The 25,851-nt window shown below is 40.5% G+C and overlaps 1 protein-coding gene across 2 annotated transcripts in view; it reads left to right on the top strand.

Annotated features, from left to right (window-relative positions):
* KCNQ5 (potassium voltage-gated channel subfamily Q member 5) overlaps positions 1–24,084 on the top strand; it is a 300,365-nt gene extending 276,281 nt beyond the window's left edge. For both annotated transcript variants that reach the window (XM_087776374.1, XM_087776375.1), the window contains 4 exons: positions 6,041–6,149; positions 16,924–17,055; positions 17,950–18,076; positions 18,484–24,084. In XM_087776374.1, coding sequence (XP_087632500.1) covers positions 6,041–6,149; positions 16,924–17,055; positions 17,950–18,076; positions 18,484–19,425 — 1,310 coding nt within the window. In that variant the 3' untranslated portion in view covers positions 19,426–24,084. The remainder of the gene's footprint in view (positions 1–6,040; positions 6,150–16,923; positions 17,056–17,949; positions 18,077–18,483) is intronic.
* The last annotated feature ends 1,767 nt before the right edge of the window (positions 24,085–25,851 follow it).

The following is a 25,851-nucleotide window of genomic DNA, read 5'->3' as shown; positions in this document are numbered from 1 at the left end:
TAAAGATAATTGAGAGTTGTTAGCAGGGAATGCTAGAATTTTAGATATTTGGAACTTGCCTGCATTATATGATAACTGATATAAATTAGGTTTCTGACCTTAAAAAATTGTACTTACAAAGAAAGGAGACTAGATAATTATACTCAGAATATGTAAAAAACTTTCCACTAATCCTATCTTCCATTTTGGCCAAATCTGAGCTTTTTTAGAAATGCTTTCACATATAAAATGTTGTTAGGGATATTCTTTGTGATATTCTGCTTCATACTGCACTGCAACTACCAAATTCCAGTTCTGATGTCCTCTTCTCTTCCCCATCTGGAAAGTTTTGCATCTTTCAGGAGAAAGGCAAGGGAGAAAGGCACAGGCTATGGATACAGCACTACTGCACTACACAAAGGTACTGCCTGCAGGGTAGAGGCTCAGGTCATGCAGAAGGGAAAGGGAGCTCCTACAAGCTTGTGCAGAAGTGTTCCTCCTTCCAGGAGGCACCAGTTTCCTTCCTTTCCTGAGAAATTGCTTTCCAGCATGGAAATGGTAACCATTTCATAAAAGCTCCCTGTAAACAATGTTTTTAAATGTTGTCATCCTTATTCCTTCTTTCTTAATTTTGCCACTTGAATACTGTTGTGTACTACCAGGGATTTTTGTGTCATTTTCCAGACAAAATTAATTAAGCATCTAACATGAAGAGCACATCATGGAAGTTTACTTGTCGTGCTTCCTTCCTTCTTTCATGATTAGAAGAAAGCTTTTTTTTTTCCAGGGATCAAGGAAATAAATACATGATTCACTCCCTTGGGCCTCCTTTTTCTTGGCCTCTGCTCTGGAAAGCATGTAAACATGGGCTGCCGCCTTTCTCTCTTTGGGGGAGCCTTGGGCGTTCTTATCATTAAGCATGCGATTAAGTTCCATCCCAATTAGTGTTGCTTTTTTCAGTTGATTTTTCCTATGGAGTTTAGCAAACAATCACGGTAAAACGATTTATGTGAACTCTTTACTGAAAGAGAGTCAGCTTGTTGTTTAAAGCAAAGGAAAATTTGAAAGAAAATCACTTCTAGGGGCAGTGAAGGGAATTTGTATTCATGGTTCAATGAACAAGAAAATAATGAGAGCTCGTGAAGAGGTGAGAAGTTTCATGAAACAAATTTAAACAAAGGCACTAGGCTGAGACATTATATTTTGATAAAGGGTAATTGCATGAATTGTATGCACATAAACCATGAAGATGTTTGTACTTAGAATAATTTTTGAGGGAAAAACATAACTGAGATTTTGTGTAACATTCTGTGCATTATGACATTTGTGGAAATACTATAAAATATGTACAGGATATCTCAATTTTTTTAGAGAATACAGGCTAAATCCCTAACTTCCCACAGCAAATGTTCAGGGTGAAGAAAGGTACTTCAAAGGCAGTGTGAAGCTGAGTGAAATGCACCTACCTTGTGGGCATTCTAGGCATTATCTACAGCAGCATAACAGGGGCTCTACATTGCTTTCAAAAGGAGCTGAAAGAACAGAATAATGAGAGTAGTAAGCTGCCAGCATTGCTCCTTGAACAAGAGGGGTCACCTGAGCTCAGTAGCCATTTAAGAGTAAGGCAGTTGGGAGTCTACCACTGAAGCAGCCGCCTGGGCATCCCTGCTGCAGCATCTCCCATACAGCAGCACACCATGTGATGGGATAATCTGTCCTCCAAAAGCTTTGAATTTATGTCTAACTTTACTTGCCCAGAAATTAGATGCACTGAATTCTCCACTCATTTTCCTTCTGACCATTCACTCAGAAAATGAGTTTGGAGATGAGTGTGCCACGTTGGAGTACCCTGCACGGCTGCCCTGGGCAGCCAGAGCAGCTCTGTGCTCGGATGAGGCTGCTGAGCAGGATGGAGAGCAGGCTGTGGAGCTGCATTAAGAATTGCTTGGACTTCAGTTCCCAAGCTGAACTCTGGATTTTGAATGACAGTTATACACTATAGCTTGATGTAACTCAGCACCTGTGAAAATTAGGCCATGATCCATTTTTCATCTTGAGTCATGCATTAAAATGAAAATCAATCAGTGCTTTTTTTACCAAGTTGACAAAATATTGTCTTGTAACATGAATAATTGAGAGTCATATGCAGACTACCAACTTCAGGCACCTATTTAGGTTTTGCTGTGTCTAAAAGGTGGGTACTCAGCCTCAGCAGAATGATTTAGATCACCCACACGAAGAGCCCTAACTACCTCCTACACAGTCAGAGTAAGATCTAAGTGCTTCTGAAGGCTTCCAAAAAACAAGTCAAAGGGTTTATGCTGGATCACTGCACCACTGACTACGCTAGGAGCACTTCCATAGGACTATTCATGGTGTCAGCACATGCACTTATTAATGCTGGATTGGTGTTGCTAGCATATGGCAGTTCCCAGAAAACATTAGAGTACAAAATCTTTTCGATTCTGTTCAACAGGCACATAATTACTTGAATGTTACTGACACTGAAAGCATGGAACTGAGAGTGATCAGAGTAGTGTCACAGTTTTCCTGATGCCAAAGCATGTTATTAAACAACAGAAAACACTTCTAAGAAAGGACACATGATATTTACTGAAATAATAAATCAGTCCTTGTGCTTAACTTTTGCACAGAGCCATATGAAATGCAGCTACAAACTTGTAAATTTTTTGTTTGTGACATATAATGTTTCAGAACAGTGTAATTTTTAGCCCATTCATTTAGGGTGATCATAAATGACTGGAGTTTGCATGAAGAATGCATAAATACTGTGACAAACGGAAATATCAAGACAATTTTAATGACTTGTGCATGCCTCTTTTCTATTTCTTGGTAATTGCTGATTTGCTGTGTGATTAAATTGAAGACTGCTTTTACGGAAGACCGAGGAAGAAATTAAAAAGTGGCAAAGACAAGACTTTAGCCCAAAGTAAATAATGTCAAATATCATAAGATAATGGCGGATGCCTCATCAGTTGTGAAATAAATGCTTTCCAGATTGATGTTTAGGATCAAAACACATCCTGAATTGTAAAGATGCTGGTATTAGAACAGGGGAATTGTTTCTGGATTGTCCGACTGGCTCACACCCCTCCTTAGGGAGACTTGCAGGTGTACGTCTAAATCTCTATTAAGAGACACTTTGGCCATTGTCGAAACTGGATTCATGAGCTGCCCAAGCAACCGACTTGAAAGGCCTGTTTAGCTGTTGGTAGAGGCTCCTGGAGAGAAAGAAGGACCTGTGCTAACCCAAGGAAGGTCTGGCAGAGCGGCTGGATTTACTTAGAGCAGCTGCTGCTTAAAGTTGCCTTTGCAGCCCACTTGGACCATGCACAGCCACCCCGACGGAGAGCAGGAGGTGTGGCCGAAGGGTACGGGGAAGGATGAAGAAGCAGATGTGTGCAGGGCTAGGCATGAGCCAGCACCGGCGGGTCTACCTGCCCCAGTTAATGATGGGGAAGGCTCTCTCTGGGAACAGGCAGCTCCGTGGAGCAGGGCTCGTCAGAGGCTGTAGCTTAGCCCCATCTGGGAGCTGGCAGGGATTTTAACAGCTGGAACTGCTGAAGCAGCCAAACTGACCCCAACACAGCCCCGACCTCGAGGATGAACTCGAGAGGGACAGAAGTGATACAAGTACATCTCACCTCATAACTATGTCGTGCACAACATGAGGTTCCACTGGAAAAATTCGTCAGAAGGTGAACTTTGATTTCAGTGGGGTTTTAAGCTGGATTTTTTTTTCCCAAATTGTTACTCCGCATTTCCCAAACTTTTTTCCAAGTCTGCTCAGTATTATAAAGAAACATGAATGTTTCCCATATGAATCAAATCAGGTTCATAGTTTTTCACAAGTTGTATTGACATGTGGTACCAAGTGCCTGCTATAATGAAGGAAATTCATGTCAGTGGGAATACTATAAAGAGAAAAAGAAGGTGATTTATGAGGAGCAGTATCTCTTCTTAAAGCTGGCTTAAATTTATAAGAATTTTCCAGTGTCTGTCTAAAGTTTTTGCTGATTTTTGTATCCACATGTGAGCAACGTGAAATACTATAATTGTACCACACTGTTCTCAAAACGGTTCTGCAAAGATATACTGTGTTAAGGAAGCCTTTGTATTAATGACAGTGTACTCGGCAAATGAGCCAGGAACCGTATCAGCAAGAGAACCATTCAGAAACATGTTTATTTTAAACTTTCAGGTTGGAGTCTCCTGTTTCACTGGGGGTTTACATGGTCGCAGCTCTTGTGACCTTAGCAGAATTATTCCTAATTTATACTGGCTAACTGAGTAGATTCAAACCTTAGAGAACCACTAGAAATACCAGTAGCATAAAAAGCTCTGGTTTTAGTATGGCAGTTAGAAATGAGCTGGGAGATTTCAGCACTGTGAGAAGTAACTGGAGAAGCAGATCAGACATGACACCTGGAAAGTTAATGTCGTGGAACACCTAGTACCTTCAGAGATAGAGTTTTAGGTAGTGTATATGCCTATCAAACTGATTACATCATTTATTTTAGCGAATTAAATTTTGGGACTTTCAGCAACAGTCAAAAAAGAAAAGATATTCTTGAGGGTAATGAACTAGCCAGAGTCACCAAAATAAATTATTGTGGCCAAATATTAAATCTGTGAAGACAACAATGCAGCAATAGCAATTCCTGAAGATGCAGCCTAGTACAATGCTGGTTATTCTAAGATAGCACTCCTATTAGATTTAAAAGGTACCATGAAATTTCCAGGCACTTCTGACTGACAAAGAATATTTTCCCTCTTAATTTACAGTCTTTGTGAAAAAGGGACTTGCAAAACATGTCCTGCAATCATTTGTGTCTGTGCTTTGAATTTGCTTATAATAGAAGCCCCTGAAATGGTTTACTTGCACTGTTTCTGGATGACTAAGCCCATGTTTTAAATAACAGCATGAATGTAGGTAGGGACATAGAACTGGGAGGAAATCTCCTCCATTACTGAGGGTTACTGAATCCCATCCTTTTTTCTCTGTTTCATATGTAACTATTTCATTTTACACTCTCTTCTTCATGAAGCAGAGACACTTACATGTTGAAATACACTGACCTTGGGTGAAATTCTTCACCTGGGTACTTGGACTTTATGCAGGTGAAGAGAGATGGTTTGGGAGGAAAACACATCTACTCTCAAGACAGGTTTCCTGTACTTCATGTGCCTTCAAGACATATATGACATAGGGGCATCCACTGACTCTGCCCTCCTTGCTTCGTTCCAACTCCAGCACATTTTAAGTTTGTAAAATTTCTCAGTTATGCATCAGTCCCTGTTTTCTTGTGTATTGAGGTACACTGGGCACTTCTGACATTTCTAGTTAGTTCTCAAATGGTAACTGCAGGGGCAGTGTTAGGAAAGGGCAGAGAATTCATTTGTTTTCAGGCAAATAAATACAGTAACTTGGCTTAAGTTCCTATTGCGAAGGAAGGCTGCAATATCTATATGGCTCTGAGGTTTAAGGTGGCAATTGATCCATGATGGATGTCATTCTCTATTAATTTCTGGCAAAAAGGTACTTAGTTTATTTTCACCTGTAATAAAGTGTTGGATCATTCCACAGCCTCCTTAGTAAACGAAATGCATCTTCTCCTTTGTCTTCAATGTCAGGTTGATCCATAGTAGTAAAAAAAAGAACAATTTAATTAAACTTCAGCATCTTTTGATTCTGCCATTACATCTGTTAGCTCGCCACTTTCCCTTAAGACAGAGAATGTGATGAAAAACAGTGAGACATCAGGAACAGCCTCACTGGTACTAAACTATTAATTTGTTTGAAAAATAACAGGGATTTCTTGCTTTTGAACTTCTGCTGTTTACACTGGGGACTACCCAGGCCTTTTATGACACAAGCGCAGACACAGACAAGTACATCATATAGTTTGTAAACTGATGAAGCTCTGTCTTATTTGATTTGTAGTCCTTATTTTTCCAGAACCACTGTGCAGGTGGTTAGAAAACACTAAGGAAGAGATTTTTAAATGCTGCTTGTTTAGTCTGCTCTTGTATTTTGCAGCTGACACGAGTCTTGGAACAGATGATGTTTATGATGATAAAGGGTGCCAGTGTGATGTGTCAGTAGAAGATCTCACCCCTGCTCTTAAAACTGTCATCAGAGCAATCAGGTGAGTAAAAAATACTGAATGAATAAATATTTGAGATGTCTTTAATTAAGATACTAATTAACTGCAAGTCAATTAATAAAATGGTAGTTAGTTGAACCTATTACATGGCTACATTTGTTACATAACTAATGCTAATACAGTTTATTTATGCTTCCTTTTCATCAGTATTTTATTTATAAGTCAAAATATTTTATCTGTTCTGTTATCAGCTTTTCAATGTCTAAAAATGTTACGTGATTTGATTCAGGAAAGAAAGAGAGTAATGAATACTGGTTTCCACTATTTTTCCTGTAATCCAAATTACTGTAATCCAGTTTGATATACTTTCACTGAATGTATATCACCTTGCCTGGAAAAGTTATTTCCTTTAAAAGTTTAGGTTTTTATTACATTTCTGTATTCCTGAAATCGTCTGTCATATGACTTTTATTTCAACTTTCTTCTGGTAACAGCAGAATAATTACATTCATTCAATTGTGCAAAGCCTTGCCTGCCACTATCCATTGAGCTAAATATAAACCCAATAATTTAAAACTAATAGTCTCTTTCTTTTCCAAGAAAGTAGCAAACTGCATTGAAACTTATAAAATTACCTGTACTGACAGCTTAAACGTAGCATTAACCCTCTTGGGACCGCCAAGGCTCTTCATCTTCCTGAATATTTTGAAGTGCAAATCCTGACAGGCCAAATGCCCACCATAAAAAGTACATCGACAAGCAAGGAGAGCTCAGGCATTGCCTCTCTGCTGACAGCAAACCCGAGGTCATTGCTGGGGGTCACCCCGCTGGCTCTGCATCAGTCACATCAGTGCCCGGCACCCTTCTTGCCGGCAGGATTTTTGCAGAAATCCCCCTACGCAGCAGCCATAGGGGATTTCTGCAAAACCCAAAGATGATGTTTTCCTGCAGGGAGACTCTCGCCTCTCAGCACTATGGAGGAAAGAACTCAAGCTCTTTATCAGATAATTTCATACAGTGATAACCTACAGCCTACTTGCATTTTCTTCCCCTTTTTCCACTGATTGCCAGTGAAGACAGATAGTGAGTAAGGCTGTTTCTAATACTTTGCTACTAGCACAGACAGCTTGACAGATCATTTGCAGATGTCTGTTCCAACCATTTTTCCAACCTGCCTGGAAATGACCTCACAGGACGTGTCAGATACCAGGTCCGTGTCCCACAGACACTGCAACTGGCAACTCAGATGTCATCGCCGAGAACCAGCTCTTGCCAGCAATGTTTCAGCAGGTGACGGAAATCATTCTACACAGTGGACACCCACCTACAAGGCAGACCTATTCCTTCAAATGGAAAATGCTCAAATTAGGAACAATCACCATAGTCCATTGGCTCTGGTGCCAAAGATCCTTGTCTGTGGTGTTGCATTTTAAACAGACTGGTTGACTCTTGGCTCCAAGTGCACCTTGCCACTGTACTGACAAGTAATACTAACAGTCATCTCATTCTTAATACTTTTCAAATTCCTTAAGATCAACTTGACATTTTAATACTAAAGTCATGGAGCTTGTTTTTAAAGACACCACTGGATTGTTCAAACCACCACCTGCATCTTTGCTTGGTTCTTTTAGTAATTATCAGCTCAAATGGAAAGTAACCAAATGTGAAGGACGTAGTTGGCAAACTTTCTCCACAGTGTCATCCACAGAAATGTTCTAATAAGACGAGCAAAGGTGCAACAGTTTGATTGTTTCAGACATGCACTATTTAAATGATAAGAGTCAACATTTTAGATTATCTCTAACGTTTTCTCTGCATACTTGGCTTACCAAAACCCAACTCATTTCACCACTGAGGTTGAGAATAACAATTCTCCATCTCCACTTGCTATCAATTAGCCACGAATCTCTCCCTGCAAATGTTAGTGTTTCACTAGATTGCAAGTGGCACATACACCTTGCTTCAGAAACATACCTTTGTTTGAGATCTGTAAGGCAGTAATACGCCATGATCTTCAGACTTCTGTTAAATGCTATACCTTAATCTCTCAAAATCAAGAGATTGATAATTCAGTTTGCCAGGTAGCTGATACTCCTCTTTCTGATTATTCAGAGTATCCGTTACCTGCCTACACCGGGATCTATGCAAACATCTCAAGAAGGATCTGAGACACTATATAGTAACTGTAGAATTTCAAGATGATAACATCTACCTATATGGAAACTTTGTGCCTCATTTTGAAGTTTGTTTTTAGCAACGGCTTTGAATTGCAAAGGCAATGGGGGAGGGTGGAGGCTGTTTTTCCTTTCTTGCTGCTATACAGGAGCAGATAAAGACAGAAGGTACTTGAATAGCTTCATGAGGTAGTATTCAAAAGACCCCAAATGTAAGCACATACAGTTGAATCCATTCTGGCTACATCACCTTGAAAAACTGCAATAATGGAGAGTATTTTTTCCTGCTTAGAGCTGGGTACAAATTGTTTTACAATGATACAAATGGTCCTTTTGTTTTGGGGAAGAAATCAAACTAGCAAAATTAATTCATGCCTGAGGGTTTACAGAGGTAGGGCCTCTCAGTTTTGGAATCAGAAAGAACTAGGGTTTTTTCTGTGAAAGAAGCCTAGAATATTCTGGTTACTGTTAGGCTGGACAGCCTTGAAATAGCAAGAGACAAAAACTGATTTATTTATGGTCTTTCATTTTGGTAATTTCAAAGTGCACTGCTTTAGTTTTAACCTTGCTTACTCACATGTTTCCCAGGACTACTTTATTCTTCAAAATAACTTTTTGATTTTAATCAAACAAACCCCCAAACTTTCATTTTGAAACGGTCAAAACAGGAGATGGAGAAAATAGTCCTTTCCTGAAAAAGTTCTTAACATATTGGCCCTTTCCAAAAATAGGACTGCCAACCAGTCCTACTGAAGACCCACTGTGCAGACCTATCGGGTAACATGTCAAGCTGTCAGCCTCCTCTCAAAGCCCCCCAGGCTGAGTCTTCCAAAGTCCATCTCTTGTGCTGCCCCCTCCACCCCCCTTACTACTCCCTGTCAGGAAAGATCAAGCGGGCAGTAGGGAAAGTAAGGAAAAGCTGCTCGATGCATTTGCACAATGTTGGGTGAGCAGGGAACAGACGGGTAGCGTGGTGAAACATGGCGTGCTCCACAACATACCTTGGGCCAGGCCAGCATCAGTCCTGCTCCTCCGCAGCCTCTGGCTGGGATCAGAGCAGTGCACAAAGCAGTTCTTGCCAGCGGTACACTGAGCCTTTGTGCCAGCAGGTTTTGTAGCACTACTCAACCAGCCCTAGTCTTGTTATGAACAAAAAGCCATTAATATCCTTCAGAGTTCCTGGAGACTAACAAAAAACATTGCATTTTCCAGCTCTCTGTTAGTTCATAATGATGAATGTATATAAAAGACTAAAAAGAAGATAAGGATACCTTGTTTCCATATATTGAGATATCTCTGATCATTTTTCATAGCAAGAGGAACTAAATTCCGTAATACTCTCCACAATGGAAATGATAGAATTATCTTACTATTTATGGAATACAAAATTATATTTGAGAAGCATAAATAAATGTGCAATAGGAAGTAATTGTAATGGCAGGAAGATGAACTTGCTGACCTAAGAGGTCTTTTCTCTCTTTAACTTTAGTGATTGCATAGATGTATTTTCATCTGTTGTTAATAAGAAATAATAATAATAAATATAGCTAAACGTAATGAAATTTGAGAATTCTAGAGCTGATAAGCTGTATAGTTGAATAGTCATACATATTTAATAGCCAAAGAAGGAAAATATAATTTACCATTTATGTTCAGTTTTTGAAATGTTTCTGCTACACCTATAAAATGTATTTTTAGCAGCCATTATGAATTTGTTCAATGGTGGTGTGTCAGAATCCTCTGTTTCTTTTAAATCCCAACACATTGTACATTTTCTGCCCAGATGGTCTTCAAGAGTCTAGTCAAGGCTCTTAGATGTGTCTTTGGCTATGACAGCACTGTGCTTGGAAGGAAACAATGTCTCTGGCTCCTAGGGGATGGGTTAGTCCAGGTCAAGGCCTGAAAGAGGAGGCAATATTCACCCACTCACCCCACACGTAGTGGAATCACCTCTCAGCCACCTTCTGTCTGTTGACCTCTCTGTATTGGATCCCGATCTCTTCTGCACGTTGTGGTGTACCAGGAAGAGGGTTAACTGGCAAGCTAAGGGTAGAGAGACAGAGGAACCAGCACAACTAGATCTGTGTGCACCTGCTTCCCTAATGTAGTAAGTGAGTAAACAACCTGTGGGCACTTCACCTAGCTATGGGCAAAACAACCTACCTGTCTTTTAATCTTTAAGGCAGGAACCATGTGTGAGTTTACCTGAATCCCAGTAGAATGAAGCTCCATTTTTTCCTGAGATAGTGACAAGACTAACAAGATACAGGTTTAAAAAAATAACATGAGTACGACAGGGTTGCACGGAGGATTAGAGATGTTCTGACTCAGTGCCAGTTTCAGTAAAGTGCACTAATGACAAGGAGAATAGCTTTTAGTACTGGAAGGGGCAACATGAATGGAAAATAAAATGCCGCAAATGCCAGGAAAGAGATCCAACCTGCACCTTCAGAAAACACTGAAATTCTAGCTCGGTGCTGATTCTGCATTTGACAAGAGTTAAATGAAATGGATGCTGCTTTTGACTGCTAGGTCAAAATAAGACAAAAGTTTTTGGCCTATAACTTTCTACAAATTACCAGGCCACGTAAAGGTTAGTGGGACCTGTGGTTTAGATGTTAACTATAGACAAAGCACCTTGATATATTATCATGGAATAATAGAATCATAGAATGCTTTGGGATGGAAGGGACCTTTCAAGATCATCTAGTCCATCCCCCCTGCAATGGGCAGGGACATCTACAACTAGATCAGGTTGCTCAGAACCCCGTCCAGCCTGACCTTGAATGCTTCCAAGGATGGGGCATCTACCACCTCTCTGGGCAACTTGTTCAGTGTTTCACCACCCTCATCATGAAAATTTTTTTCCTTGTGGTTAGTCTAAATCTACCCTCTTTTAGTATAAAACCATTACCCCTTGTCCTATCAAGCAGGCCTTGCTAAAAAGTCTGTCCCCATCTTTCTTGTAGGCCCCCTTTAAGTATTGGAAGGCTGCAGTAAGGTCTCCCCGCACCCTTCTCTTCTCCAGGCTGAACAACCCCATTGGTCTAATTCAACACAAAAGACTTCTTTTTCTGCTATTCTCTGCAGGCATCATTGAAATAGGCTACTTTTTATACCTAACGCCCACCAGAAAATTCTCACGCTTGTGACTCGAGTACGTTTACAACCGTGCATTGTCTTATCACATTAGAGTTTTAAAATACCACCTCGCTACACAGCATATGGTGATTTAAAAATGCAAATAATGTTTTAAAAAAACATGGGCATTACACGCTTTGTCCTTTTGGGTTAATCCTTACTTTCAATTCCTGCTCTTTGGTCAGTACTAGCAGTTCAGTACTGCCGGTGGCGACTCAGTTTAATTTATGATGAGTCTCGTTTGCCCCCTTGTGGTATAACTGGAAAAGACAGAGCGAGCTGTAGTTTGCTCTCTTCCTCCTGTTTGTGTTAAGGGCTAGTGCTTCAGATACTTGGGGTATGGATCACCTTGTGCTGGTTCTCCCTCTTTTTGTACAGGTAGGTTATCCACCTGTGCCCGCATAACTGAACCCTTCATTTTCATCACACAGGAACACACCAGAATAGGCGACTTTTTATTCTAGAAGCACGAATGAAGGAAGCTCAAAAGCTTTTTTGTTCACAATTCAACTTTGGGAAATGCTCTGTATATTTGTAATAATCTCTCAGGATGGGTATTCAAGTCTATCAAGTTCAATTACATAATTATTTCAAGATATAGAAAGATAATTGAATTTTTAAAATTAACAGTAAATAACTACAGAGAATCAACTAAATTTAAGAACCGCAAAGCAGTTGCTAGGCTCCATCACTGAAAGAATTCAGGTTTTCTGTTTCTTAATTAACTTTCAGGCTTTTAAAACACCAGTCTTTTATAACCCTTCACTTTTTTTGCAGTTTTTGTAAAATTTTCTATATTCGAAGCAAAAAGAAGTAAGCAATATGGGTCTGTTCCAAACCCTGCTGAAGTTAATTAAGATGGCAACACATGAGCTAATAACTAAACCAGAAATAGTAGTTACCTCTCACTGATACAGCCGTGAGGCTTTTGGTCCTGTGTTTGACTTCCGAACATTATGAACAAACTGCCTTGATAACCAAAATCCTGTTATAAAGCTGCAAAGCACTAATGAAGACTTTTGTGCACACTGATTAAGAAGCTTCTATGGCTGTTAATAAAAGCTAGTCTTCTGTCTCTTCTCTTGTAAAATCACCCAATTGTGGTTAAATTCAGTTGTCTTCAATTATGCTATTAATCTTCTGGCTCTGCTTTTCTAATAGAGTTTCATATTTTTGCTTTATCAAGAGCGTGGAGTAAAAAATTGTGACCACCAAAACAGAGAGAATAATAACAAAAGAACGATATTTTCTTGTATCTCAGCTACATCATTTATTCTTTGTAACCTGAATAAAGAACTAGATTCCAGGAGATTGTTTGGGCTGCCAGACTATTATGAACAGAAAAATCTTGGCATCATTTGACAGCTAAAAGAAAAAAAAATCCGCATCCCAGCTTCAGAAGCCTTCAGATTACAAAAGACGCCGAAAGCCATTAGTCTGTAGAACTGGCTGACAATGGAAAAGAGGAAAGTGCATCATCTGACATATTTAAAACTACATGGAGATTAGTCCTGGACTGTCAAGGTGATGGACTACTCCTAACAGGCCTTTTCCATTTTTAATTTCTATAATCAGAATCATATCTGGTTAATATTCAAGGATGACCTCCTCCTAGCCCAGGAGCGATGCATCCCAACAAAACGCCAGGCCTGCACGGATGAACAAGGAGCTTCTGGACAAGCTCAAACACAAAAAGGAAGCCTACAGAGGGTGGAAGCAAGGACAGGTAGCCTGGGAGGAATACAGAGAAATTGTCCGAGCAGCCAGGGATCAGGTTAGGAAAGCTAAAGCCCTGATAGAATTAAATCTGGCCAGGGACATCAAGGCCAACAAGAAAAGCTCCTATAGGTATGTTGGTGATAAAAGGAAGACTAGGGAAAATGTGGGGGGCCCTCTCCAGAAGGAAACAGGAGACCTGGTTACCTGGGATATGGAGAAGGCTGAGGCTGAGGTACTCAACGACTTTTTTGCCTCAGTCTTCACCAGCAAGTGCTCAAGCCACACCTCCCAAGTGGCAGAAGGCAAAGGCAGGGACTGGGAGAATGAAGAACCACCCACCGTAGGAGAAGATTGGGTTTGAGACCATCTAAGGAACCTGAAGGTGCACAAGTCCATCGGATCTGATGAGATGCATCTGCAGGACCTGAGGGAACTGGCAGATGAAGTTGCTGAGCCACTATCCATCATATTTGAGAAGTCATGGCAGTCCGGTGAAGTTCCCGCTGACTGGAAAAAGGGAAACACAACCCCCATTTTTAAAAAGGGGAAAAAGGAAGACCTGGGGAACTACAGGGCAGTCAGCCTCACCTCTGTGCCCAGCAAGATCATGGGGCAGATCCTCCTGGAAACTATATTAAGGCACATGGAAAATAAGGAAGTGATTGGTGACAACCAACATGGCTTCACTAAGGGCAAATCATGCCTGACAAATTTGATGGCCTTCTATGACAGGGTTACAGCCCTGGTGGATAAGGGAAGAGCAACTGACATCATCTACCTGGACTTGTGCAAAGCATTTGACACTGTCCTGCATGACATAGAATCATAGAAACTTTAAGGTTGGAAAAGACCCTTAAGATCATCGAGTCCAACTGTTAACCTAGCACTGCCAAGTCCACCACTAAACCATGTCCTCGAGCACCACGTCTACCCTTCTTTTAAATACCTGTTCCAATGCCTGACTACCATTTTGATGAAGAAGTTTTTCCTAATATCCAACCTAAACTTCCCCTGGCGCAGCTTGAGGCCATTTCCTCTCTTCCTATCGCTTGTTACTAGGGAGAAGAGACTGACCCCCACCTCGCTACAGGCTCCTTTCAGGTAGTTGTACAGAGCAATAAGGTCTCCCCTCAGCCTCCTCTTCTCCAGACTAAACAACCCCAGGCATCATCCTTGTCTCTAAATTGGAGAGACGTGGATTTGGTGGATGGACCACTCGGTGGATAAGGAATTGGCTGGATGGTCGCACTCAAAGAGATGTGGTGAACAGCTCAGTGCCCAAGTGGAGACCAGTGAGGAGTGGCATTCCTCAGGGGTTGGTATTGGGACCGGCACTGTTTAACATCTTTGTCAGAGACATGGACAGTGTGATTGAGTGCACTCTCAGCACATTTGCCGACGACACCAAACTGTGTGGTATGGTTGACATGCTGGAGGGAAGGGATGCCATCCAGAGAGACCTTGACAGGCTGGAGAGGTAGGCCTGTGAGAACCTCATGAAGTTCAACAAGGCCAAGTGCAAGGTCCTGCACATGGGTCGAGGCAACCCCAAGCACAAATACAGGCTGGGTGGAGAATGGATAGAGAGCAGCTCTGAGCAGAAGGACTGGGGGGTATTGGCCAATGAGAAGCTCAACCTGGCAATGTACACTTGCAGTCCAGAAAGCCAACTGTATCCTGGGCTGCATCAAAAGCAGCGTGACCAGGAGGGTGAGGGAGGTGATTCTCCCCCTCTACTCTGCTCTGGTGAGACCCCACCTGGAGTACTGCGTTCAGCTCTGGGGCCCCCAGCATAAGAAGGACATGGACCTGTTGGAGTGAGTCCAGAGGAGGGCCACAAAGATGCTCAGAGGGCTGGAGCACCTCTCCTATGAAGACAGGCTGAGAGAGCTGGGGTTGTTCAGCATGGAGAAGAGAAGGCTCCAGGGAGACCTTATAGCAGCCTTCCAGTACCCCAAGGGGGCCTACAAGAAAGCTGGAAAGGCTCTTTTTATGAGGGCATGTAGTGATAGGACAAGGGGCAATGGCTTCAAACTGAAAGAGGGTAGATTTAGGTTAGACATAAGGAAGAAATTCTTCACTCTGAGGATGGTGAGGCAACAGATTGCCCAAAGAAGCTGTGGATGCCCTATCCCTGGAAGTGTTCAAGTCCAGGTTGGATGGGGCTTTGAGCAACCTGGTCTAGTGGAAGGTGTCCCTTCCTGTGGCAGGGGGGTTGGAACTAGATGATCTTTAAGGTCCCTTCCAACCCAAACCATTCTATGATTCTATGATACTTCAAGCTCTATACCAGTGGCAAGCAATCTCATTTTTAACTGGAAGTTAGCAGAATGGGAAATATCAACAACCTAAGCGCAGTGGGAAAAGGCTGATATTATTTGGAAAACATTTATGTATAATGCAGAAAACAGTAGAGGATCACTATATATAATTAATCTAATTAATCTGGCTCTACATAGCTATTATCATAATGTCTGTCCTAACTATAAAAAGTATGGTTTTTCTAAATTCCACTAAAACACCACTAATCTATTTTTATCACAGAGTGAGAGCCATGTTTTGGTTTTTATTATCGTTCATTGTCTTACAGCTGCTAAATATATACGGAGGGAATATATTAGCATAAAATACTGGAATTTGGAATAGGATACCAATTTACTGTCTCTGCTTTCTTAATGGCAATAGATAGCAAATATCAGCAGTATGGTCCTAATGAGGATTCATAAGGTCTCTAACACAGACCAGAATGGCCAATACGCCTGATCCCTTCGCCTCTCTCCCAGCTCTCCCACGCTTCTCTCTTCCACAGTTCTCATGTAAACCACGTAGAACTGCAGATTTTACCACCTGACCTGGAAAATCGGCTCACTGTCATTTACTTTCCAAATCTGTCATTTCTATTATGTAAAATTTGCAGTTTAATATCAAGCTTTTCATTCTAAGAGCTACTCAGTGGACATCACATATTCACATAAGCATCACAGAAACTTGTGCAAGTCTCACATAAAAAGCATATGCCATTCATCAATTTTGGATATTTACTGTTATCTGATACTTACTATTCTCCAGTAAAATTCAAGGAAAAAAATTACCAATGATAATTGAACAATAATTCTGATAGATTTCAATATGGAACAAACATGAAAACTTCTCTTTAGCCTGCAAAGTTTCATTGTAAGTCAGCAAAATAAATTAAAAACAAATACTTAAGCCTGAATGTTAATTAAAAATAAAAATTGATGAAAAATCAATTGGGTGCATAAATTTAAATTTTTTACAAAATGGAAAGCTAATAACTTAAAATGAGCACCAGAAAAATACTACTATTATTTATGTTTCTATAATCGATTTGTTAGAGGAATCTTCCTTCTAACAAGGACAGAAGTAGCTTAAGCATAAATGTAGCTTACAGGATATCTCACTCAAGTCAGTGGGACTAAGGCCAGGTTTAAGTTAAGCACGTACTTCAGTACCTTTCATATCAGGCAGCCAGCATAAAAAAGCCAAGTAGGTGTATATGGATAAATTAGACATGCTCTGCACTCTTTAAAATACTGTTACCTGATCTCTCTTAAATAACAATTCAAAGGGATAGCTACAATGCATTTGTACTTACACATTTGTACTTATAAAATCAGTTTTGTAAAGGGAAAAGTTCACTTGCACGAGCTGTATTGAAAATATCATCCATTTAAAAATTAGCTGTCAAATTTTATCAGTGGAATATATTATATTGTTTCACAACTGTGAAGATGAATCTGTGAAATGCTTTTTCCCCACAGAATTATGAAATTTCATGTTGCAAAGAGAAAGTTTAAGGAAACGCTTCGTCCATATGATGTCAAAGATGTCATTGAACAGTATTCAGCAGGTCATCTAGACATGTTATGCAGGATTAAGAGTCTTCAGTCACGGTAAGGAAAGAATAATTTTTGCTCTGCATAAGCATCTTACGTTATGTCATTCACTGCATAATGAATATTGCTAACGTTTAACATTCCTGTGTCATATTTGGGTACAATTTGCCATCCATGCTTCAGCCCAGCCTCTCTTTCTGTGAACACAGCTGAGCCAGAAATTACATTGTGGGTAAAAACAAAATAAAACCATGTATCTAAATTGTCCCCAGAAAATGGAAATCTGAACAATAGAAAACATAATCCTTTATCTGTAAAGTCCGTTCATAAACAAGGAATTTAGTCATGAGGTTGCGAAAAGGATGAGGTTGACATTGAGAACTGCCTTTCTCCCATCCCAGACTCTTTTCACATAAAAGAAACTGGGAACTGCCGGTAATGTAGTATTTATGTAGTTTTTATGTTCTAGATTCCCAGCAATAATGATTTAAAAAAAAAAACCAAACTAGCATTGCGTCGTGTGTATCATTACCAGCATCAGGGCTGAGATTCTGGCTTCAAACTAACAGCTTTCGCAGGACTCCATGCTGCTGTTAGGACGGGAGAGCTGAGGGTGGCACTGGGACATCTGTTCCCCCCCAACATCAGGCTGCTGGAAAGGCCACCTCCTCTCGCCCTCTCAGCAACTCTAGCCCTGGCTCTTCTAGATGATGGCTAAGTTCTGGCCCTCAGTTAGTGCCAATGGAAAAGAAAAGCTGTCTCTGAGCTAATCTCCAAATGCTCAAAAAGCATTCATGGTTTTTTCTTAATTTTTTAATAAAATTAGGTTAACTTCTTTCTCAGGTGCTTTCCTGAAGTCCTATGATTTTAATTTTTAATGTACAGATTAGCAAGCACTTCCATATCATCACGGTTTTTAGGAATCACAACAGCTTTTCATTTCTCTTACAGTGTTGACCAAATTCTTGGGAAAGGACAAATCACAGCAGATAAAAGAAGTAGAGAAAAGAATCCTGCAGAGAATGAGACAACTGATGACCTCAGTATGTTAGGACGTGTAGTCAAGGTGGAGAAACAGGTAGAGTAATTATCTGTGTCGCTTTGTCTTGCTCCATTGTTCATGCCTTTTGTGTGTTTTATTGCCAGTTTCAAAGGCTGAACAGGTAAAATATTTTTTTTTTTCTAATATCTGCTTCATTTACATGTTGAAATAAAATTGATATGAATCATATTACCTTAACTGTCTTCCATGTACAGAAAAGTAAGGAAGGAAAAATCACAGGTTACTAAATTTTTTCCCTTTTATCAGCTTGCTTATGAAAAATCTAAATGGCTTTTGACAACCTTCTTTTTTGAGAGTCAATAGCGTATACCAAGCTCCTCCCATTTTTCTCTTCAGCAGTCACATTTTCCCTTTGCTTGGGTTCCAAATATTTAAAATTAGTATTTAGCCTTAATGTTAACCTTTTCCTCTCCCTCCTGTAGGTACAATCCATTGAGTCAAAACTGGACTGTCTATTAGATATTTATCAACAAGTTTTGCGAAAAGGATCTGCATCCGCGCTCACTTTGGCCTCCTTTCAAATGCCACCTTTTGAGTGTGAGCAGACTTCTGATTACCAGAGTCCATCAGACAGCAAAGATTTGTCTAATTCTGCACAAATTAGTGGATGTGTATCCAGATCAGCTAGTGCCAATCTGCCTCGTGGCCTACAGCTTATACTGACACCAAATGAATTCAGCACTCAGGCTTACTATGCTTTTAGTCCGGCTATGCATAGTCAAGCAACGCAAGTGCCAAACGATGGACCTGCAACAGTTAATAATACATCAAACCAAATAAACCAGGCAACTAAGCCAGCAACTCCAACAACATTACAAATACCACCTTTCTCATCAATGAAGCATATCAATAGGCCTGAGCCCATTCATATTATTCCTGTAACCACACAGGAAAATATTTCTGATGTCACCGCTTGCCTTGTTGCGTCAAAGGACAACGGACAAGTTGCACAGCCCAGTGCAACAAAGGATCTCACATGGAGAAAAAGTCTGGATACAGAAGGGGAAGCTTTGCTCTCAGTTAAACCTGTGGTGCAAATGGATTTAGGAAAATCTTTGTCTGTACAAAACCTTATACAATCAACAGAAGAACTGAATGTACAGATTGCTGGCAGTGACTCCAGTGGTTCCAGAGGTAGCCAAGATGTGTACTCCAAATGGAGGGAGTCAAAATTATTTATAACTGATGAAGAGTTGGAGACAGAGGCAGGAACAGAGACTACTGAAGCAATCTCGCGCCCGTTAGTGGAAACAACTCTCTCTGCTGACTCTCTAAGGACTGGAATATCAAGATCATCTCAAAGCATTTGCAAGCCAGGGGACGGTACAGAAGCACTCAATCTGCTCCATGTCAAACTTAAATAACAGCTTGTGGGCTTTCTTCATTGGCTGGGTCATTCCTTTAGTCATACATATCATAGCATGAACTGTTTTGAAAGCCTTTTTAATAAGATAAAATCACAAAAATCAGGATGAATCTGAGAAGCAGTTGAATGAGCCCATATCTCCCAGTTGCATGAAAATGCATGTTTAAGTGATGGCTAACATTCAAATTTACACCTACAGTACAGCAGCCTTTATGTAGTACAGTAGGTTTAAATGACGAGTTGCCTACAAAGCTAATGCTGCAGGATGTATCAAAAAGCAAAAATTTGAGCATTTAGACCTAGTGCCGTTTCTACAGGGCAGAAGTAAAAATCATAAGGTTTAAAGCACTTTGCTTCTGAACTAATTAAATATATATATATATAATGTCCTGATTTAGATGATAGTTTATGTTTACAACAAAAAAAATTATGTACAGCTGCTAGCAAGGTACCAAGGAAACCAGTAATATGGGATTAGAAATGGCTGCCAGTTGCAAGATACACACATTAGCTCATCAGTAATCAGTTATTTTTAACTCTGAAAAACAGTACGTTAATATTAATATGATTTTTTGGTGATTTAGTGCTGTGGCAAAAGTACCTGACACACCACTATCACATTGTTCTTTATAACGAGAACATTGTTTTGCTATGAAAAGTTTGTATTTTAAGGATTGGGGCTGGCCTCAGAAGTAGATAACCTGGATGACTGCACTAAAAATACAGGGGAATCTCTCCTTCTTCCAGTCTCATTGAGGAGCTATCATCTTGTGAACCTGAAACGTTTTGGCAGCAGTGGGTGAGGGAAGGAAGCAGGCGCTGCCTTTACTGTAGAAGCAATATTTCCTTCTGTGGAAATTTTGGCAATTTTCTTTGCAGTCCCAACCTGATACCATGACAGCCCTTCATAAGGCTGGGAAAGGAGGGAAAGTAAGGATCTGAAATACAGAGTAAAACTAAGGAGAGATAGAAAGAGAACAGAGAAAGACAACACAATCAATGAAGAAAAAAAAAGAATATGAATTTAGATGGGAAGGAAGGGAAATGATCCCAGAAAATTAAAGAAGGAAGGTAAAGAGGCAAAAAGATTTTTTTTTTTTAAATCCAGCCTGTCAGTCACAGATATTGAGTGTTATTTCAAAAAAAAGGCAATGTAAGCAATTAGAAATGGAAATAGAAATAGAGAAGACCACCTTCACTGAAAAAAAAACTGAAGGCAAGAGGGTTTTTGGTTGGTTGGTTTTGTTTCTTTGCTTTTTAAATAAAAGGGGAGAAGGAGAGAGGGGAAAGTGGTCACACTCTTATAGCTCAACACTGTGTCCCAACTGCAGTCATTTCTTGTGAACTTTCCAAGAAAGGACCTTCAGACTCCTTCCTCCTATTACCTGAGTTTTCAGATTCAAAGCCTACATCAGACTGAGCATTCCTGCTTGATGCATCCTCTTTTTTTCTTATCCTAAGATACACGTCACTTCTGCTGAGACGCAGGAGCAGTGTTAGTGCCTATCTGCACAGCCCCAGCAAGGCTTCGCCGCTGGAAGAACCCTTGCGGAGCCTAAACAGGCTTTCGCTCTTCCCAGCTGAAGGAGGTGTCTGTGCGTTGCCTCCCCCCAGATTTATACCCCGCCTGCACCACAGGCTTGTAGACAACCTGACTTGGGCTCAGCTTCCCTCTAGCAGTAGGAACACCAAATGTACGGGGGTGCCAGTGCCAGCTCACTCAGGGCAGTCTTTTCTCAAGGCCCAGACCTGCTGGGAATTTACTATGTACATCAAAAACGTCACTCCAGTCTTAACCATGGCTAAATGCTGTAGATTGTATTGTGAAGGACCTGATCTGTTTACTATGAAACCATTGTAATTTCTGCTTCCATATTTCCTTTACTAGAAGTATTGCTGGATGTTACATGATAACCTTATTATGTGAAAGTACATGCAAACTGTAGAGTGTATATATTGTGTCCTTATACGGGGTCCACGGATGGTACACTGTGCTCCATGGCTTATGCCAGAGCAAACTTCATCCCGAAAGACACCTTGAAGCACAATTTCCTCACCACTGATTTGCCATATAATTTATCACATTCAGTCCTTCCTGTTTTCTTTTATGTGTAGTCTGATCATACTAAAGCCTGATTACAACAGTAATTTTGTGAGGATAAATAGGGGTTTTTCCACATCTCAGTTCATTTAACGATTAACTTATTTGAATGTCTGCAGTTTATCCAGACAGATCTGTAAGTTTAAAGTCCTATCCAAAATTTCAAAACTTACACGTTTTTTTCAGGCTTTTCTTTCTTTTTTCCTAAGGGTTTATGGTGCCTTTCTTGCCTTTCATACAAAGCCTCCTGCTGGCCTAAGCATAAACCTGCACTTAAGCCCAGTTAAGGAGCAAGAGACAGGGCACATGGCAACTGTGCGTCAGTAACGAAAACTCCCTTCCCCTCCTTGACGAGACTGAAAAATCAAGGCATCATGAATTGGACTCCACTCTTCCACCTTCATCTGCACGAGCAGATGGTTGCACCCCCATTGAGCCCGGAAGGCGTCAGTGGGAGAACTGAGCGTTGGCCGGCCCTGCCTGGACAGATTCCGTACGGAAACAGGGCCGTGGGTTTTGCTGATAATTTATCTCACGGAAACTTGGTATTTTTGCCTTAAATGACATGCTTGAGTCCTTCTAGTTTTAAGTTAATTTATTTAATAGAATTTTGTGCACAGAAGAATAAGTTCTATAAATTATGTATGAGAATGTTAATGTCTTTACAAAGTACTAATAAATCCAGAAGATCGTATCTTTTCAAATTATGGTTTAAAATCCTAATTTTTTTCTTTTATGCTCACCATTATTATTTTTGTAGCTGCAAGTCTTATCATATAGGAATTTTTTAACATAATATTGATAGCAAATAGAAAGAGTAGTGAATATATGAAATTCTGGAGAGGAAGAATTGTCTGTTTGGATTTTTATAAGTTTTGCTCGTATGTCCTCATGAGGATTTTCCTGTTTCTACACTCTTTCTTTAAAAGACAGTGTCATGACTGACAGTCATTCATTGGATTCACAAAAGAAGGAGCTGTCTGGCTTTTCAAGTCTTGTCCTGAGCTGCTTGTTAAAGTCCAGCTCATAACAGCTAATAAGAATTGTTCATGAGTAGGGACAAAGGACAATTCTTTTCTGATTTACAATCCACTTGAGGATTGTTGAAGAGAGACTTTGAACTTAAGTAAAAGCATCAGGAATTAAGCCTTATGCAAATAACTGTTTTCTGATCAGCATGTTTCTTGTACCTGATTGAAGAGAGAACTGAAAAGAATAGTTTTGATGATTATTATTTGTTTAAAAATTTGTATTTGCTCCTGGCTTACATGATCTATACTTTTTATTTAAATATGAATATAGTGTTTTAGCCTAGGGTTCAAGATTGCAAAGATCATACACTTTTATTCACAGTGCCCACGGTTGTTCCATATGTTTTTCAGATAATCCTACTTAGAGTGACTGCTCTCATTATAGTATGGTGATGAGTAATTCACCTGCTCTTCTGTGATAAGTCAGATCATACTGAATTGCTGATGTATAGTAGAACATCTGATGTACAGTAGTATTTCTGGATTGGGACCTGCAATCCTTACTCAAGCAAAAATTCTATGGAATTCATTCATTTTAATGGAGTTCAAGAATTTTTCTTGAATTGGGAGCTCAGATTCAAATCCTCATTTTGTTGGGCATCTGTTTAAAGTGAAAATGGTAATATTCCAGTTATTTCCTGAGGAAACTAATACTTAGCTGAATTTACCCATGTCACATTGACTATATAAAAAGTAACGCACAAAGTATTGATGTAAAAAGGGAAGAAGAGAAGGGGCATTTTTAAAAAAGCACAGAGAAAAGGAGAATAATCAGAAAAGAGGAGTAAGCAGGAAAAGAAAATATAACAGCAAAGGAACGAAAAAAGGGTTTAAACACCTGAGGCTAAATTCATCCTTGGATGGCTTCACTGACTTCAATGAATTCACTGCCCAGCTGGGTGAAGTTCAGCCTCCATTGGGATAATCAGGCTCAGTTCCACTGACCTTAAAGGAACTGCACCCACCTCTACCAGGAATGAACTTGCCTCTCTGGGCCAACTTTTATCCTGACTCATATGTCATGCAATCCTTTTGGATTCATTAGGTTTGAATGAAATACAGGTCAGAAAAGAATTTGCCCCAGATATTTCTGCTTCACATTTTTTTTTTCAAGTGTGTTAATCGACTTAATTCAAATGGATTACAACATCACACAAAGTGCTGTCACTGTCTAAAAAGGTTAATTGGTTTTTGAAATAAGAATTGTCCCCTGCAGCGTCAGTGGAAGCATGTAATATTTTCCTGGTCATTCGTCTGGATGCAAATGTGGCCATTCATTCAGCTGTGGCCACACATAGGACAATTTCAGACATATCCAATATCATCTGCTATGGGAAGCATTTTTTACTTCTTTGAAAGATAAAAAGCCTGTTTCATGACAGGCTTAGAAAGCACGAAGGCTGCTTCCACTGACACTGCAACGACATTAGTCAGTACATTACAATGTTAATTGTAACTTCTTGACAAAGTTGAGTCCATATTGTTGTTAATAAAAATTATTTGAAAAGTACCATGATTATTGTTTTTTTTTTCCTTGCATAAATGATTGTATGGTGTAAGCACATATCAGGCAAAAAAAAAAAAATTAAACTTGCTCATTGTTTTCCTTTTGAAGTTTTGTAATTTTTTTATTAAATGGACCAAAACACCACAAAGGAAGTTTACTAGAATAAAACGTGCACAAACTAGTCTGATACATTCAGGTTCTGGTAACTGTTTACAGCAGAGTTTACTTAAACTTCAGATGTTTCAGCACCTCTATGAAAATTAGTTTGGAAGTTATTATTACCTTCCCTGTTAGATAAATGGGAATTGCTTCAGGATCGGCAATCAGGGGCCTGTGCAAGCAGCAGGATTCCTAAGGGAAGGCCCATCTGCTACCTCAGTTTAACCTGAGGACTAGGTGAAGCCCTTTCCTCTGCGTTGAATCATGCAAGTTCCTCCAGAATGCTACTGCACCAAATCTACAGCCTTCTTTCCCCACTTAGCTCTTCCTGGAGTCCTGCTGAATATAAGCTTTAGTGTTGGAGTGTAAAGTATTAAATATGGATATTGTTCTTGTGGTGAAGTCACTGCATCTGTGGAGGCTTCAAAATCAGAGCAAGATACTTCCACATATACGTGACCCCCTACCTCTTCGACACACATCATCTTAGATATTGAAATTTAAAGATGCACTCTCCAGAAAGGCAGATTTTTCCATGCAGCCATTTGTACCCACAGGCTATGTGAACACTGCCAAGCTCTGTCCAAGAAAAAACATAGGACAGGGAAAAAGGCAAATATGTATGCACACTCTTCTTTTGTAAAACTGGGCAGTCTTGCTTCTTGTGTACACAGAGATAGTAGGGAAGTGTCAGAAGACAGCAGTGTGAAGTTTTTCCTGTTGAGTTACCCTGCTGATCAGAACGGCCAGGCACAGGTGGTAATCTGCATCTGTAAAGACGCATATATAAATATTCACCATCCACCTCTGTACAATAGGAATACAAGACTGTGCCTAAAAGAGAAATTTAAATCCTCATTCATTATCAGATTTTCAACATAACTGAAAGGGGGGGGGGGTGTTTAGGTTTTCTTAGGGTTTTCTTTTTCTGCTTTTTTAATGTGAGGGTGATTAACACTGGCACAGGTTGCCCAGGGAGGTTGTAGAGTCTCCATCCTTGGAGATACTCAGAAGGCACCTGGCCATGCTTCTGGGCAACTGGCTCTTGGTGACCCTGCTTGAGCAGGGGGGTTGGACAAGATGACCTCCAGAGGTCCCTTCCAACCTCAGCAGTTCTGTGATTGTTTCCAATATTGTATCAGCTTTAGTACATTCAGTCATACTAAAGTCTTCATTAAAGCTTGAGATTAAATATTAAATGACTTCCCTAAAACATTCAGACCACAATGTATTAGCATGACACGAGCCTAGACACCTACCAAAATTAGTCACTGCCACCCTCACTCCCTGGCCGTCCCTTGAGGGCTGCCTGCTTTCCCCCTCCCCTCCCCTCCCCACCCCACCCCACCCCACCCCACCGACTTCAGGGGCTTCCCACACGTTCAGGACCGAGTTCTTGTCCCTCCTGTCCTAAAACACCGCCTCCTCCTGAGGGGAGCCCACCCAGGGCTGCCCCGAGGCCGGCAGAGGAGATGAGAGCCTGAGAGAGCACAAGGCAGCACTAGGAACCCAACGGCCCTCACCGGCCGCGCACCGCGCGTGCCTGAGCACCGCCCCGGCGCCTCGCCGAGCCAGCCAATCACGGCTTAGAGAGCGGCCCGCCCTGGCCAATCAGCACGCTCCTAG

The sequence above is a fragment of the Nipponia nippon genome, unplaced genomic scaffold (assembly GCF_047370975.1).
Source record: "Nipponia nippon isolate SJK-2023a ecotype South Korea unplaced genomic scaffold, ASM4737097v1 scaffold_4, whole genome shotgun sequence".
Lineage (NCBI taxonomy): Eukaryota > Metazoa > Chordata > Aves > Pelecaniformes > Threskiornithidae > Nipponia > Nipponia nippon.
Note: the sequence above shows the minus strand (reverse complement) of the source record. Positions and strands in the feature narration are given on the sequence as shown.